Consider the following 17,424-nt stretch of genomic DNA (forward strand, 5'->3'; position numbering starts at 1 on the left):
GAACCTCATCTTCTCTGTGAACGTCAGTAGTAGTGCCTGCATTATGGGGACTACTTAATGAGCTAGGGCATGGAAAGCACTTGGCAGAGTGCCTGCTACAGAGTAAAACGTTATCATTGCAATTACAGCTTCACAATCACAGCCATCATGATTGTAAACATTTTCATTGTCAAAGATTCTTCTGAACCAACCTAAAGCTAGGAGAGAAACCCTGTCCAGAAGCACAATGTTCTAGAATAAGAGGTGGTGTCTTTAATGAGATATTCGTAAATTATATCTGCATTTATTTGCTCATTAAGATTTCATGAGAAATGTTTATGGGGTTTTTTCCAGGCAATAAAAGAGACACTCATTTTACCACTGAGGATCTGAAGTCCCTAGGCTACCACGTCTGTGACACCCTCCTGGATTTCTGTGATCCTGACCGAACCAAGGTAAAAATGGGGCTTCAAGAAGTGTGGTGATGCCGCTACTGTGATCAGTTTCCCATGGGTCCACAGTCAGCTCAGTGCGATTTCAGGTGGTTTTTATTTCCTCTTAGTATTTTTCTGAAGCTTTTATGATCAAAGAAAATAAGAAAGGCCCAGCCTACACACTCTCGGCAAATGGTAAGACCTCAATTTACCAAGATGATAGAAGCCATTGTTCCAGCTTCCCTTCAGCACTTCTCTCCCTCACGTCCAGGCGTACCCATGGGAGCACTCATTCTTTTTTTTTTTTTTAATATATTTTATTGATTTTTTACAGAGAGGAAGGGAGAGGGATAGAGAGTTAGAAACATCGATGAGAGAGAAACATCGATCAGCTGCGTCCTGTACACTCCCCACTGGGGATGTGCCCGCAACCAAGGTACATGCCCTTAACCGGAATCGAACCTGGGACCCTTGAGTCTGCAGGCCGACGCTCTATCCACTGAGCCAAACCGGTTAGGGCAGAGCACTCATTCTTGATTCCCTTTCTCCCATTTCAGAAAACCTGCTGTCCTTTCTCTTCTCCAAAACTAACCCTGCCCTTTGTGCACCTGCTAAGCATCCCTGCAACCTCCTCTCTCAGACCCCATCTGACTTGTCGGCCCTGGGAACACCTGATATGCACCACTCTGGATGCAACTGTTTTGGTTTTTTAAAATATGTTTTTATTGCTTTCAGAGAGAGGAAGGAAGAGGGAGAGACAGAAACATCAATGATGAGAGAGAATCATCAATCAGCTGCCTCCTGCATGCCCCCCACTGGGAATCGAGCTTGTAACTCAGGCATGTGCCCTGATTGGGCATTGAACCTCCTAGTTCATAGGTCGATGCTCAAGCACTGAGCCACACTGGCCGGGCTGGATGCAACTGTTTAAACAAATATATTTAAAGGAGAATTTGACCGCAACGTGGCCCGTTAAATCATAGTTGCCATAGGCCAAAATCTGAACAACCCCATTCTAACTTCCTTCCTTACTACTCGAAAATAAAATTAGCCCTAACCGGTTTGGCTCAGTGGATAGAGCATTGGCCTGCGGACTGAAGGGTCCCAGGTTCGATTCCAGTCAAGGGCATGTACCTTGGATGTGGGCACATCCCCAGTAGGGGGTATGCAGGAGGCAGCTGATCGATGTTTCTGTCTCATCGATGTTTCTAATTCTCTATCCCTCTCCCTTCCTCTCTGTAAAAAAATCAATAAAATATATTTTAAAAAAGAATAATAAAATTAAATTAAATTAATCAGGCCTTTGGGTTAAGAAGTTTATAATTGGCTATGGGCAGGAAAAAGTGGCTAAAGTAGTGCTCTTTGGTGTTCTGCCCCAAAAACACTCCTTTTTTAAAAAATATTTTATTTTATTGTTGACATTATTATAGATTTCCCCCCTTTGTGCCCACCTCCACCCAGACCCTGCCCTTCCCTCCCTCTGGCCCTTACCACATTGTTGTCTGTGTGCATGGCCTATGCATATGTGTTCTTTGTCTAATCCCTTCACCTTCTTTCATCCAGTCCACCCCATTCACCTCCCCTCTGACATTTGTCAGTCTGTTCCATGTATCCATGCCTGTTTCTATTTTATTCATCAGTTTATTTTGTTCATTAGATTTCACATATAAGTGAGATTATCTGGTATTTGTCCTTCCCTGAGTGGCTTATTTTGCTGTTGCAAAAAGGAAGAGTTCCTTCTTTTTTTTTGGCCACATGGCAACACTTCTTTGTGTTCCCACAGCTCATGTAGCTTTCTGTTAACATGTCCTTAGTAGCAGACATTACAGCTTACTCATCCTTTTTTTTTTTAATTAAAAAAAATTTTAATCCTCACCTGAGGATATGTTTTTATTGATTTTAAAGAGAAAGGAAGGGGGAGAGGAGAGAGAGAGAGAGATGTCAACGTGAGAGAAAAACATCAGTTGCCTCTCGAACATGCCCACACTGTGGATTGAACCCTCAACCTTTGGGTGTATGGACGACACTCCAACCAACTTAGCCCTCCCCACCCCCACACCCCGCCAGGGCACAGCTTACTCATCTTTATGTCCCCAGCAATAAAGTGCCTTTTAGCATATACTTAGTAATATTTGATGAGTAAATAAATAAATAATCAAAAATAGTTCCTTCTTCATTTCCACAGTTCATGCAGTGTCTAGTAGAGCTTAAAGAGCTCTTACAAAAGGAAATTTATAAGAAATTCAATGAACTTGGACAAGATACGGATTTAGAAAGAAGTTGGAATGACATCCCTTTCTCTGACATCGAATCCAGGTAACAAACTTCATTTCAAAGAAAAACCAGAAAAGTTTTACTCTGCTCTGTTGTTGGTTTTGAACCTCAGGTGCAAAATATTAAATAAATCATGGCACACTTAAATACACTTCATTCCTTTGACAACTATGCATGTGTCTTGACTGGGAATCAAACTGTGACCTCCTGGTTCATAGGTCAATGCTCAACCAGCCAGGCTTCAATGTAATTTGTTTAATTTGGCCTACCTTCCTCACGCTGATATTGCAACTTGCTCCCCTGCCTTCACCCTCCTGCCATTGCCCATCCGCCTTAGGTGCTCAGACTTTTTCAGAGCACCCAGGAAAGTAATATTCCTAGTCTCTGACCTATAGCATTTTATCACCTCTGTCATTCTGTATCATTTACAACTGTATTGTGTCTCTTATTTGTTATCTTCCCCTACAAGGATGTAGGTTTCACAAGGCCAGAGATCTTTATTTTGTTCACTTCTATATCTCATGCATCTCTACAACCGTACCTGGCACATGGGGAGAGCTCAGTAAATACTTGTTGAATTAATTTAGTACATAGATCTCAGCCCCACCCTCATCGTCTCCACAGCTATAGGTGGGTGGGTATCTCACGTGTGTGCAAGAACACCAGCTACTCCAGCTTCTGGCCAAGGTGCCTCAAGCCTGCACCAGCTGCCCTCAGTCAGAAGGTTTCTGGGCTAGGCATGGAGGTCTTCTTCCAGGGGCTGCACTGTAGTCTGTGTGGACGGTGGGAAGCGGATGGCTCTCCCACACTCCCTGTGGCACATCGACATCTGACCCTAAAGCAGTTCTGCTGGCTGAGTCTCCTAGATGCCTCCTTAGGAACCTTAAGCCAGACCATCAGGCCCAGTGAAGCGCCCCCTTCACCAGGTCACCTCTTCCATTCTCCCAGAATCCTTTGCCTAACTCCCCAGGATAAGTGCACCAACCCACTCTCACCCTCAAAAACTAAATGTCCCCTGCATAGCAACTCATACAACAGAGCCCAGGGGACTCAACTCAGAAACAGCCAGACGCTCAGCAGGGAATGCCGACGCATTCAGTTAGGAATTATGGAAACCAGTTTGCCAGCCTCTGCATCAGGAACCCCCTTTCCATTCTCACCATTACACAGAGAAGCAGACTGAGTGTACAAGCTCAGTTGGAGTTTGCTCTGTCTGGGTGTGAACACTGGTTTTGAGCATTTCTGGGCCATACATACTGCACCTAATGCTCTTATCCCATTTGTTAACGCTCTCCATTGCCTCTGAAAGGCACCAAGGACTGTTATCTAGTGGCCTCAAAGGCTGTGGAATTGGGAGTTAGATCAGAGAAGAGGAGGCTTTCTTCCCGCAGTCTTCTGTTGGGCTCCTCCTTGTTGTGCACTGGCGGGAGGAAGGGGGAGCAAGAACAGAATGAAAGGGCTGAGCAAAAGGATGGTTTGAAATGCTGTCTTTACCCAGATTTGAGTTTTGTGCCGAAGACATTTTTTTATATGGAGCTCATGTTGCAGAGCACAGCTCTCAATTCCAGCCAGCCACTCTCCAGGAAAGGGGAAAAGATAGTGTGACACATGATAAAGGAAGAAAGGGTTCATTATCTGAGGACTCATTCATCCTAGCCCTTGAAGACTGGGGGCGGGGACAGTTCGTGAGGGAGGACTTGTGATCGGTCTAGACACGCATCCAGAACTTTTGAAATGTGAATTGGGGTGATGAAAATAATAGTCCTAGTCTCTGACCTATAGATTCTTTGTATTAAATGTATTTATTTATATATTGAACATATTCTTAAAGAAGACCTGGTAGGATCCTGGCTTTCTGAACTGGTACTGGCCAGACAGGAATGAATGAGACAGAGTCCCTGCTTCCAAACAAATAACAGTTCCCTGGCATTCTCAAGGGCTGCACATTGAGAATCCTGCAGCCTCTCACAGTTGCTGCCAAGGGCAGCTCTGCCCATCTGGCTGGTTGGTATTTTTTTTAAAGATTTTTAAAATTAATTTTTAGAGAGAGGATGGGAGAGGGAGTGGGAGAGGGAGAGAACCATTGATATGAGAGCAAAATTGATTGGCTGCCTCCTGCATGCCCCCAATCAGAAATTGAGCCCCCAACCAGGAATTGAGCCGGCAACCCTCGCATGTGCCCTGACCAGAAATCAAACCTGCAACCTTTTGGTGCATGGGACGATGCCCAGCCAACTAAGCCACACTGGCCAGGGCAGGTTGGTGTTTTTATTTTTGTTTTGTTTTTTGTTTTTTTGCTACACAGATTGCAGACTCCTTGGGGCAGAAGCTCTGCCGTGTCCATCTCTGTTTCCTGTGCCTGATGGACTACCTGGCATGCAATGGGCATTCAGAATGAATGAATGGATATGCTTGTCAAGAATTCTTAGCAATTAAAACACAGACAGTGTGGGCAAATAGTGGACTAGATATCCTAACCCCATGCAGATGGCCTGGTGAATGGTATACTTCCAGACATGAATAACAGGTTTTTCCCTTTCTTCTCTCCTTTTGAAAACAGCACCTGTGTTCCCTCTCAGACGGTCTCCCTGTTCAACTCCTGAACATAGCACATGAGGTGAGATTAGATAGACTCTTAGATTAGATAGACTCTTTTTTTTAAAATATATTTTATTGATCTCTTACAGAGAGGAAGGGAGAGAGATAGAGAGCTAGAAACATCGATCAGCTGCCTCCCGCACATCTCCCACCGGGGATGTGCCCGCAACCCAGGTACATGCCCTTGACCGGAATCAAACCTGGGACCTTTTAGTCCGCAGGCCGACGCTCTATCCACTGAGCCAAACCGGTTTCGGCTAGATAGACTCTTATACCCAAAGAGTAGCAGCCTTAAAAAAGCATGACACCACTGGATAATGTGGTGGAATTTTCCAACTATTCTAAGATCTGCAGAAAATAGAGCAATAGTGTCCCACTGGTTATGAAGTCTTTGTCTGTTATAACTTTCATTTTAAAAATCTAGGAGGGTGGGGAGGGTGTGAGGACTCCATATTTATTCCAAAGTTAACTGAGAGTGAAAAAAAGAAAGTTTAACTAAAAATGAAAACCATGTTAAGAAATAGGTTATTATAAATGACTGATACTTGGTTGCCAGAGGGGAAGCGGGTTGAAAAGGTGAAGGTCTTAAGAAGTACAAACTGGCAAGTTACAAAATAGTCATGGGGATGTGAAGTACAGCACAGGGAATAGAGTCAATAATACTGTGATAACTATGGATAGTGGCAGGTGGTACTGGAAATATCGGGGACCACTATGGAAATTATATGATTATCTAACCACTATGCTGTACACCTGAGACTAACAAAAAATAATATTGAATTAAATTGAAATTTTAAAAGTTGTTTTTAGTTATTTTATTTTTAAAAAATGACCCATAATTTTTTTTAAAAAGTGTTTCTTTAAGAACATTTTTTTATTGATTGACTTTAGAGAGAGAAGGGAAGGGAGAGAGACATTAACTTGTTCCATTCATTTATGCATTCACTAGTTGACTCTTGTATGTGCGCTGACAGGGAATCAAACCTGAAACCTTTGCATGTCGGGACGATGCTCTAACCAACTGAACTACCTGGCAGGACTAAAAAGTGTTTCTTTATTCCTGTCGTCTTAGATAGTTTTTTATACTTTCACATATTAAGTAACTTTTTTGCCCCACCTGCTCACAGACGTTTTCTTACATAGATATTTACAAACAGCAAAATATTTCTTATGATTTATTATGCACATGATTTCCTAATTGCATTAAGAAGTATCTCCATCATAGTGTGAGATTAAGGCTGTCAGGAGGAGCCAGCCAAATTATACTCAGCCCTGCAATTTCTTCAACCGGATTTACAGCAACATCAGATTAAGCTTCACCACACCATAGGTACCTAGAAAATTTGTCCTGAGCTTCATTTGCTTGAAGTAACAACCAAATTGAATCTTTTTGGTGTTGTTGTTAATCCTCACCCAAGAATATTTTTCCATTGATTTTTAGAGTGGAAAGGAGGGGGAGAGACAGAGAGAGAGAAACATCCATGTGAGAGAGACACATCAATTGGTTGCCTCCCACTCACCCCACAACCAGGGCTGGGGATTGAGCCTACAACTGAGGTATGTGCCCTTGACTGGAATTGAACCTGGGACCTTCAGGCTGCGGGCTGACACTTTATCCACTGAGCCAAACCATCCAGGACCCAAATTGAATCTTTTAACCACACATCAAATAGTCAGTATTGCCTGTACCTGACATTATTGCCATAAGTGATCTGGCTTTAAATTATAAACCACAAATACTTGGTCATTGGAGTATGTATGATAGTAGGATTTGGGGGCTGTTACATGGGAAGCAGCCTCCGATAAGGAGGTAACAACTATTTGTTCTGCCAACCAACAGTGTAACTCTGAGGACCGCACACTGGCTCAGCCATCGTGCCTTGAGTGTTGTGTGAAGAGTCCTCTGGGATCCTCTATGACTAGTTTCTCTGTACTTTTTGAAATAGTTGCATCATAAGAAGAAGATATACAAGAAGAAGAAAAAGAAGCCACTTCAGACGAGGAAACAGCGAAATGAACAGTATCAGAAAAATAATATGATACGGGAGTTGAAGTCAAAAGAAGATGCCCTGGTAAGAAAACTCTGCTGCCCGCCTCTACTGTCAGGTAAAGAGTATTCCATTAACGGCAGTACTGGGGGTCAAGGTTTACTCTAAATCAGAAGGGGGTCAGAGGTGAAAGCTTTCTGTCTTGAGTTCAGAGCTCTTTCATGGTCCTCTGCTGTGCTCTGGAGCTGCAAGTTTGGGCGTTGACCAAGTCTGGATTTCCAGAAGGAAGTGGTGGAATGGCTGGCAAAGGAGGGGCCGGAGCTAGTCAGGGTTGCTGGGTGCTAAGGGGTCAGGCCTGGCCCCGCTAATGCTAAAGACACCTGGATAGCTCCTTCCTTGTCTTTCTCCCAGCTGTTGTACCTACATCATACCCTCTGCTTTCTAAAGTTGGAAATGCTTTCAGAGGTGGGAGTTTCACTGTTGGGTGAATTGGGTCAATTATGAGCAGATTAATTGCAATCTGTCAATTGAAAAACATTCTCTTTGCACTAATCCTTCTAGAAAAGACCAGGATTTGCTTCCACGATGCAAAAGCAGCCTTCCTTTTTAAAATATTCTGAGAATGTCAGTTCTTCAACAGTAAAAAATGAAAGACCAAGGATGAATGAGGTAATGTTTTTGCTTGACTTTTTTTTAACTCACTCATGGAAAAAATGTATTAAAACTTTTTTGTAAGTTTTTTAAAGTGTACAACGTGATGATTTGATGTGCATACATTGTGAAATGATTCTCACCATTGAGTTAACTAACACATCCATCACCTCACATGGTCATCTTTTTTTCTTTTGGTAAGAACATGTCCATTTCTACTCTTAGCAAATTTTAATTATACAATGCAGTATTATTAACTATAGTCACCATGTTATACATCAGATCGTCACACCTTATCTGATAACTAAAAGTTTGTACCCTTTTACCATCCTCTCCCTATTTGCCCCACCTCCCAGTCGCTGGCAACCACCATCTACTCTGTTTCTATGAGTTTGAGTTTTTTAGGTTCCACATATAAGTGTAATATTTGTCTTTCTCTGTCTGGTTTATTTCACTTAGCATAACATCCTCCATGATCGTCCATGTTGTCATGAATGGCAGAATTTCCTTCTTTATTATGGCTAAATAACATATATTTGCACATATTTTTTTTCCATTCAGTAGATTGCCTTTTCATTTTATTGATTTTCTGCGCTGTGCTTTTTAGTTGATGTAGTCTCACTTGTTTGTTTATTTTTTTCTTTTGTTGTCTTTGCTTTTGTTGTCAAAACAAAAAAAATCATTGCCAAGACCAATGTCAAGGAGCTTACTTCCTATGTTTTCTTTTAGGAGTTTTCCAGAGTTAGATCTTAAATGTATGTTTTAATCCATTTTGAGTTGACTATTGTGTATAGTGTAAGACAGGTACAGTTTCATTCTTTCACATGTGAATATCTAGTTTTTGCAACACCATTGTATATTCTTGGCTCATTTGTTAAAAATTAAATGACCATATACGCATGACTTTATTTCTGGGCTCTATATTCTGGTCCATTCTTAACTCTCGTTCACACAGATTCTCTAATTTTTCCAATTAGTATGTCTCTCCCACAGGGCGAAGAACACAATAGCCCTCTGTGTCACCCTTACCTGTCAGTGACACTGGGAGCAGGGGAACATTAAAATTTGGTGGGGAGACTGGCTCTGCTTTGGATTACACACCACTGAAGTCTGACACCAAATTTTGGTGATTTGTGACTTTATATCCAGAACATAAGAACAGGCTGTTTTACCATCCAGCCAGCCGTTTATTCAACAAATTGTATTGTGTAACCACCATGTGCCAGGCCCTCTCCTGGATGTTGCGAATACGACATTGAACAAAACACTATCCCTGCCTCAGGGACCTTAGAGTCTGGGCTGGGGATTTGACAAGTAAACAGCAAATGACATAACAGAGTAGGATGCAGGGAACACAGAGAAGCACCTAACCAACTTTTATACTTTGGAGTTTTGTGGCTATAAAGTCCTTGGTTCTTTTTTTTTAATATATTTTTTTATTGATTTCAGAGAGGAAGGAAGAGGAAGAGAGAGATAGAAACATCAATGATGAGAGAGAATCATTGATTGGCTGCCTCCTGCAAGATCCCACTGGGGATCAAGCCCACAACCTGGGCATGTGCCCTTGACCAGAATCAAACCTGGGACCTTTCAGTTTGCAGGCTGACGCTCTATCCACTGAGCCAAACCAGCTAGGGCAGTCCTTGGTTCCTTTACGTATAAATATAAGTTTTGGTACAACAGTAGCTAATTCTTAGTGGGTAGAATGTAAAATTGGCCCTCCTGTGGCAGAATGCTACCCCGTGAGTAACAGTGAGATAAAGAGGCCCCGCTGTGTTACACTGAGGAACCCTCACAGGCGCAGGCATCTCCATTCAGTAGTGAGGGACATCTGGGGTCTAGTGTAATAGTGACAAGGAAACAGCTCTGAAATCTGTCTTGAGTTCAAACGTCACCCCCACCATGTAATTTTTTGTGAGATACTGAACCATCCTGGGACTCTGTTTCTGCATCTAAAATATCTATATATATAAAAGCCTAAGTGACCGTTACGACTGGATGACCAATTGCTATGACATGCATTGACCATCCAGGGGCAGATGCTCAATGCAGGAGGTGCCCCCTGGTGGTCAATGCACTCCCACAGCCAACCTCCCGTGGCTGGCCCCCATTAGCCTGATTGGGACTGAACGAGATGGGCCCCAAGCGGCCCCAATCACCGGCCAGGCCGAGGGACCCCACCTGTGCATGAATTCATGTACCAGGCCTCTAGTTGGGGTAATTATATCAACAACATAAGGTTGGTTGAGAAGATTAGATGTGAATCTGTGGGTAAAAGGCGTGGCATATGGTAGGTATTCAATAAATATTATTGAATTATTTTGAATTATTTGAATATTATTGAATTATTTTGAATGATTTGAATTATTTTCTTTGAATTATTTGTGTCCTGCCTCTCTTTTTGTGTTAGAGTATCATAATGAATCAACATGCATGAATGAAAAACACTCAGAGAATGTATATTCTACATACTCACTCTTGTCCAAGTAGAAATTTTAATGAGAATGTGTTCATTTATTCTAGTCACAGTTAAATGGAAGAGACAAAGGCATCTCCCTGGACCCGTCAAAAGCAACTAGCTATATTCTGACTAAGAATAAAGAAAGAAAGCAGGTATTTCACCTAATATATATTATACCTATATGCTGGTAATTTACTTTATTTGGTTTTGAAATGTATTATGTGATTTGAAGGGGTGGTAATCCCAGTCCACACAGTTTCACCTTCTCGGATTTGTTCTGCTCAGGTGAACGCCCAAGGTAATTTGCACGCTGGGGCACAGCCCACCAGGTACTGAAGGGCGCAGACAGCCCTCCCAGAGCTAACAGCTTGCCATGGAGAAGGTACCTTTATTTCAACGAACATTTGTTAGGCAGCTGTTGTTTTGTAACTCCAGGCAACGTCTCAGGTAAAACAGTGATAGTGTAATGCAGCAGTTCTCACCTCAAGAGTTATTAGCAGCAAGCGGAGTAGGGTAGCTATGACGTGTGCCCCACGCGCCGTGTTACAGTGATCCTTCAATGCTGAGGTTTGTGAATGGTTTGCTTTCTTAGAAGAATAAGTTAGCGTGAGCTCATATTTATCCTTATCCATCGCTCTTGTTCCTTGGCACTTGCATATTCTTTCCTGAAAGGGAGGCAGAGAGGGACAGATGGTAAGTAAGCTGTTGTTTCAAATACCACTGGGTGCAGCTCACGTGTCCAGGGAAAGATTGGAAACCTTGATTGAGTAGGAATACTGGATATAGAACCCACAGTTCTCTTGAGGGGAAGTCCCTCCTTTCTTCTCAAATCTGTTGCTTGAGAATTGTCAAGTTGATGTTCTCATTTATTCAGCAGTATCCTATGGAGAACCTAGTAGGTGCCAGGCCCTTTGAGGACAGTAGGATATGACCCCTCCCTTAAGGCAATGACCCCCTACATGGGGTGGCAAGATAGTCCAACCACCTGGTATAACAGAAACTGAAGAGCAATGAAAAAAGAGGGTTAGCCCTAGCCATTTTGGCTCAATGGATAGAGGTCACCTGTGGACTAAAGGGGTCCCAGGTTTGATTCCGGCCAAGGGCACATGCCCAGTTTGTGGGCTCGATCCCCTCCCCAGTAGGGGGCATGCAGGAGGCAGCCAATCAATGATTTTTTCTCATCATTGATGTTTCTATCTATCTCCCTTCATCTCTGAAATAACTGAAAAAATATAATTTAAAAAAAAAGAAGAGATGTTTAAATAAAGTCAAAACAAAGAGAGTTTCTGTCCTGACAGACAAATAAGTGATGGACTTGCCCTTTCTCCCCATTCAGCATTTATTACAAGAAGCTGTGGGTGCCTAAAACCATATCCTGCAACTGAATCGTGCTGGTTAAGCTGCAACATGTAACCAGGGATTCAGTGAAACCCAGTGTACTGGATGAATGCCTTCCAAACCTGTACCTTTACTTAATTTCCCTAAAGTTCCTAGTGTAGTATCTCTCTAACAGAAATGTAGGCATGCAACTTCAAGACAGCTTATAAAATGCAGTTCCTGAACTGCTCAGAGCAATTAAAATGTTGCCCATAGAGAACCAAGATGGCGGCATAGGTAAACACCTGTACTTGCTGCCTCCCACAACTACATCAAAATTACAACTAAAAGACAGAACAACTATCATCCAGAACCATGGGAAAGCTGGCTGAGTGGAAGTACTACAACTAGAGAGGTAAAGAAGAAAGCATAGCGAGACTGGTAGGAGGTGTGGAGGCACGGAACGGGCTGGTACCCAGGTGCGCTGCTTTTTTAATCGGGAGGGAGATACAAGCTCCCACTTGCTCTGAACTCCAGTGCTGGGCAAGGCTCTGGGGGACCCAGACACATATCGGGAGAAACTGGACTGTCTGGCATCGGGGCAGGAACATGGGGGCAGCTTTCTTCCAGACAGAGATGCTCGCAGTGGTCATTGCTCCTGTGCTGGGACCTCCCGGGTGCAGGGCTGACTGGCAGCCATTGCTGTTTGCTCCACCCTGGAGATTCCCTGAGAACCTGCCCCACCCAATTTACAATCCCACCCAAGCTGTGTACAGCAGCTTTTGCATATGAATGGCCTGTCCTTTCTCAGCCTAAAACCTGTCAAACAAGCTGCAGCTAGGTCAGGGAGCCCCAAAGCCACCAAAAGAAGGCCCAAGGCTGGCTCCAGCAGCAGCCTGCCTTGCTGCACAGTGCCTTGCTTGTATCTGGGCACTTCCAAACCCGATAAAAAGAGGAGGAATCTGCAGATCTCTCTGTAGCTCTTGCTGGGTGGACCCAGGCAGGGGCTGGCTTTGCACCTCCTTGGAGATCCAAGAGCCAGTGTACCCAATGGTGAGTGTGAGGCCATACCAGATTACAACTCTTCACATCCATAAGCGACACACTCAAGGGGCAGAGTCAGCACCAAAGCCCCACTGAAGCAAGTCCTGCCCCATAAGGTGTCTCCTGTACAGCAGCTCTTCCATTGTAGACACAGCTGGTCCTCACAGCCAGTTGGCCTGGAGGTCAATTCCTCCCAGTGATACCAACAGCAATCAAGGCTCACCTACAACAAGACTGTGCACACAGCCCACAAAGGGGTGCACAAAGAGTGTCCACCTCAGGTGATTGGGGAGGCTGAGCCACTGGGCCCTATAGGACACATACTACACAAGGCCACTTTATCAACTCAAGGAGACTTAACAGCTACCCAATACATAGAAACAAACACAGGGGAGCAACCAAAATGCTGAGACAAAGAAACATGTCATAAAGGAAAGAAATGGAAGAAAGCAAACTACTGGATATAGAGTTCAAACCTCCGAGGAACTTAGTGAGACCTTCAAGGATCTTAGTGAGAATGCAAAAAAAAAAAAAAAAAGGAAAAGGACCAGTCAGAAATTAAGCATACACTGACTGAAATAAAGAATAATATACAGAGATTCAACAGTAGACTGGAGGATCCCAAGAATCAAGTCAAAGATTTGAAATACAAGGAAGCAAAAAACACCCACCAGAAGAGCAAAAAGAAAAAAGAATCCAAAAATATAAAGATAGTGTAAGGAGCTCTGGGACAACTTCAAGCATACCAACATCTGAATTATGGGGGTGCCAGAAGAAGAGAGTGAGCAAGATATTGAAAACCTATTTGAAGAAATAATAACAGAAAACTTCCCCTACCTGGTGAAAGAAATAGACTTACAAGACCAGGAAGTGCAGAGAATCCCAAATAAGAGGAATCCAAAGAGGACCACATCATGAAACATCATAATTAAAATGCCAAGGGCAAAAGACAAAGAGAGACTCTTAAAAGCACAAGAGAAAAACAGTTAGTTACCTACAAGGGAGTACCCATACGACTGTCAGCTGATTTCTCAACAGAAACTATGAAGGCCAGAAGGGAGTGGCAGGAAATATTCAAAGTGATGAATAGCAAGAACCTACAACCAAGATTACTCTACCCAGCAAAGCTATCATTTAGAATTGAAGGTCAGATAAAGAGCTTCACAGACAAGAAAAAGCTAAAGGAGTTGATCACCACCAAACCAGTATTATATGAAATGCTGAAGGGTATTCTTTAAGAAGAGGAAGAAGGAGGAAAAAGGTAAAGATAAAAAATTATGAACAACAAAGTGACAACAAATACATATCTATCAACAAGTGAATCTAAAAATCAAATGAATAAAAAATCTGATGAACAGAATAAACTGGTGAATGTAATAGAATCAGGGGCATGGAAATGGAGTGGACTGACAATTCTCAGGGGGAAGGGGTGTGGGGGGTGCAGAAAGAGATTGGACAAAGATCTTATACCTATGGACATGGACAGTGGGGTGGTGAGGTCCTGGGGTGGGGTGAGAACCGGGTGGAGGGGGGTTATGGGGGGAAAAAGAGAGGAACATCCGTAATAATCTGAAGAATAAAAATTTAAAAAAAAACGTTGGCCATAGATAGCTGGCACTCTGAGGGACAAAGGCAAATGCTTGATTTGCCTCTGCACTGTAACAACTATTTCTCACTAACTCCTTGTAAACCAACCTGAATCCTTATTCTAACTTTACAAATTGCAATATAAAGTGAGCTCAACTTTTATATCTTGTTTGCACAGAGAGAAAAGCCAGGATTTGCATGCTCTTCAAAGAGAAGCACAAACACCGGCAAAGAGCCAGATCCAGATACGAAGCCATACTGGTCCAGGAACAGGTTTCTTGCCACAAAGAGAGGCCACACCACCATGGCGGGGTACCCGTCCTTGCACATATACACATTCCCGTAGGGCACTGGGGCCACACTACACGGTGCTTCCTTGGCATGTTTTGGGTGAGACACATTTGTAATGAGGGAGTTGTGTGGTGGGTAACTACGCTTGTTGGTGGTGTGCTGTGTTGTGCATTCACATGCACTGACCTTCCACTGTGTGCATGCCTTCAAGATGCACACCTCATTCATTAAATTACTTTTCATAAAATGAAGCTTCATTGTGATGTATGGAAAAGCTTCCTTTATCAGAAGTTCAAGTGTGTTCTCCTGGAACTATAGACAGAAATACCTCACTTTAACCAGTAGATATCCTGTCTAAAATTATGTGCAAATCAATTTTAAGTGATAAAACTCTGTTTTAAACATATTCTGTGAGTGTGCCATGTTAAAAATGTGTCACAACTTGCTAGTGATGTCAAACTGTGGTATCTCAGACTTGCTCAGGATGAGGTGTTCCCACATATAGAAAACAATTCATGTATTACCCCAAATTTAATGTTGCATATATTATGTTTAACACAGTTATGTAAGTTTTAAAACCCATTGATTAAAATTATTTCTCTATAACCAGTTGTTTCCATTGATTGGTTAACTGCATAAGCTTTTGTGAACAGGTATTTTAGGTCCCTCACAAGCACCTGTGTTGTCAGCGTGCTAGTATCATGTTCAGAAAGGGTCACTCCAGGTCCTGCCAGGCTTCCCATTTGAATTACTTTCTTCCTATCACATTGGGTTGCAGCCCTATACCTTTTTTCTTTTTCTTTTAAATATATTTTTATTGATTTCAGAGAAGAAGGAAGAGGGAGGAGAGATAGAAACATCTATGATCCGCTCATCATGGATCAGCTGCCTCTTGCAAGTCCCCCACTGGGGATCGAGCCCACAACCCAGGCATGTGCCCTTGACCGGAATCGAACCTGGGACCTTTCTGTTCACAGGCCGATGCTCTATCCACTGAGCCAAACCGGCTAGGGCCCTATACCTTTTTTCACTTCTCTTATCTATGCTGCTGACTTCTGCTCCCTTTCCTCTGAGATTCTTCCCCAAACTTCATGGGCAACTTCTATCCTGTACCATAGGAGAATATGGTGGAGCCGCTTGTATCTCCCAACCACCCACTCTTGCCAGAGGCTCTGTACCGCTCAGTGCCCACACGTATCAGTGGGGCAGAGACAGTGGATATTTTGTTGGCACCACCAATATACAAATCTATGACTAAAAGTCCTCTTGCTAAATGATCTCAGACATCGTCTGGTTAGACACTGTTGTTTAGATTATCAATTGTATTGATATCTAAAATTTTCTGGATTTCGTTAGAAGCAACTTATGTTTCCTATCATCCTAAAAGCTACAGTTATATATTATTTTATTGTGTGCCAGGATGGGTAGGCTTATTATATCATTCAATCCTCATAACAGTATGAAGTAGACATTACAATACTAATTTGTCTAAGATTCAAAGAGGTCCTGATTTGCCTAAAGTCCCAGTTAATAACTGGTAGAGGATGACTTTGGAGCAGGTCCACTGAATCTTAAAGACCCAGCTCCTTCCTGCTCTGTAAACTGCCTCCCCATATCACCTAGCACTGTGCTGAGTACAGGACAATATTAATCAAAACTAACTTTTGTCTTTTATTATACAGTTTTTAAAAAATCTTATCCTGTACACAATTTCACTTAATGCTCAGTAACCCTGAGAGATAGGTATTAGTGTTACTCTTAAATTTCAGTACAAAATCTGAAAACAAAAGAAGAGAAAATGACTTCTGAATCACTTCGATACAAAAGAAAGCCGGAAAAAGAAAATAAAGTCAGGATCTAATACAAGACGTCTTGGCATTTCATTCTCTGTGCCCCACTTTGTCTCACTAAGCGTTGTTTGATATAGAACATGTGGGTTGGGGCTGAAGGGGTAAGGACAACGTCTTTTTCTTTTCTTTTTTTTTTTTTAAATATATTTTATTGATTTTTTACAGAGAGGAAGGGAGAGAGATAGAGAGCCAGAAACATTGATGAGAGAGAAACATCGATCAGCTGCCTCCTGCACATCTCCCACTGGGGATGTGCCCGCAACCCAGGTACACGCCCCTGACCGGAATCGAACCTGGGACCCTTCAGTCCGCAGGCCGACGCTCTATCCACTGAGCCAAACCGGTTTTGGCCAACGTCTTTTTCTTTTTGCTTCTAAAAGCCTGTACTCTGATGGGCACGAAAGTGTTTGTTCATTCATGAGCACCTGGGATGTGCCAGGCTCAATATACAACAATGAAAAAAGGCTGAAAGTTCCTGAACTCAGTTTACATTGTAGTGTGGAGAAGACAAACAGATAAATTACAAGGATATGTCCTACAGGACGCTGTGGTAGGAAATAAGGGGGGGGGGGTGTAAATTTACAGAAAGACCAGAAAAAGCATTTCTGAGAAGCTAGCTTTAATTGAATGAATGCATGAATAGCAACCCGAGTTTTTGTTGGCCATTAGATTTTTTTTATGGTTCTGACGGCGAATACCCTTTGGACCTTATGTTGCTGATGCCCAAATGCCAACTGCAGAGGCGAGTCATAACGAAGAATCCTTCCCATTATTTTCTTCTTCTGACCTTGCCTTGGCTGTCAGGGTCACGCACACCCCAATGCCACGCCCGTTCTTCTGCTTCCGGGCGCTTCCAGCCTGCGCAGGCGCAGGAGAAACTGCCGTTCCTAGTGGAGGGCGCGGATCCTACTACAAAACGCATGCGCCCCAGACCCGTAGGCCCCGCCCAG

The 17,424-nt window shown here is 42.9% G+C and overlaps 1 protein-coding gene across 9 annotated transcripts in view; it reads left to right on the forward strand.

Moving 5' to 3' along the window:
- AGBL2 (ATP/GTP binding protein like 2) overlaps positions 1 to 15,230 on the forward strand; it is a 35,860-nt gene extending 20,630 nt beyond the window's left edge. For 4 of the 9 annotated variants that reach the window (XM_023756591.1, XM_023756593.1, XM_023756594.1 and 1 more), the window contains 4 exons: positions 334 to 434; positions 542 to 608; positions 2,579 to 2,729; positions 3,164 to 4,689. In XM_023756591.1, coding sequence (XP_023612359.1) covers positions 334 to 434; positions 542 to 608; positions 2,579 to 2,729; positions 3,164 to 3,269 — 425 coding nt within the window. In that variant the 3' untranslated portion in view covers positions 3,270 to 4,689. Of the gene's footprint in view, positions 1 to 333; positions 435 to 541; positions 609 to 2,578; positions 2,730 to 3,163; positions 4,690 to 5,247; positions 5,305 to 7,231; positions 7,392 to 7,834; positions 7,943 to 10,447; positions 10,538 to 14,511 lie in introns of those variants that run through there. The other 5 variants (XM_023756596.1, XM_023756597.1, XM_006091938.3 and 2 more) reach the window with 4 other exon arrangements.
- The last annotated feature ends 2,194 nt before the right edge of the window (positions 15,231 to 17,424 follow it).

This window comes from Myotis lucifugus, unplaced genomic scaffold (genome assembly GCF_000147115.1).
Source record: "Myotis lucifugus unplaced genomic scaffold, Myoluc2.0 scaffold_97, whole genome shotgun sequence".
NCBI classification, from domain to species: domain Eukaryota; kingdom Metazoa; phylum Chordata; class Mammalia; order Chiroptera; family Vespertilionidae; genus Myotis; species Myotis lucifugus.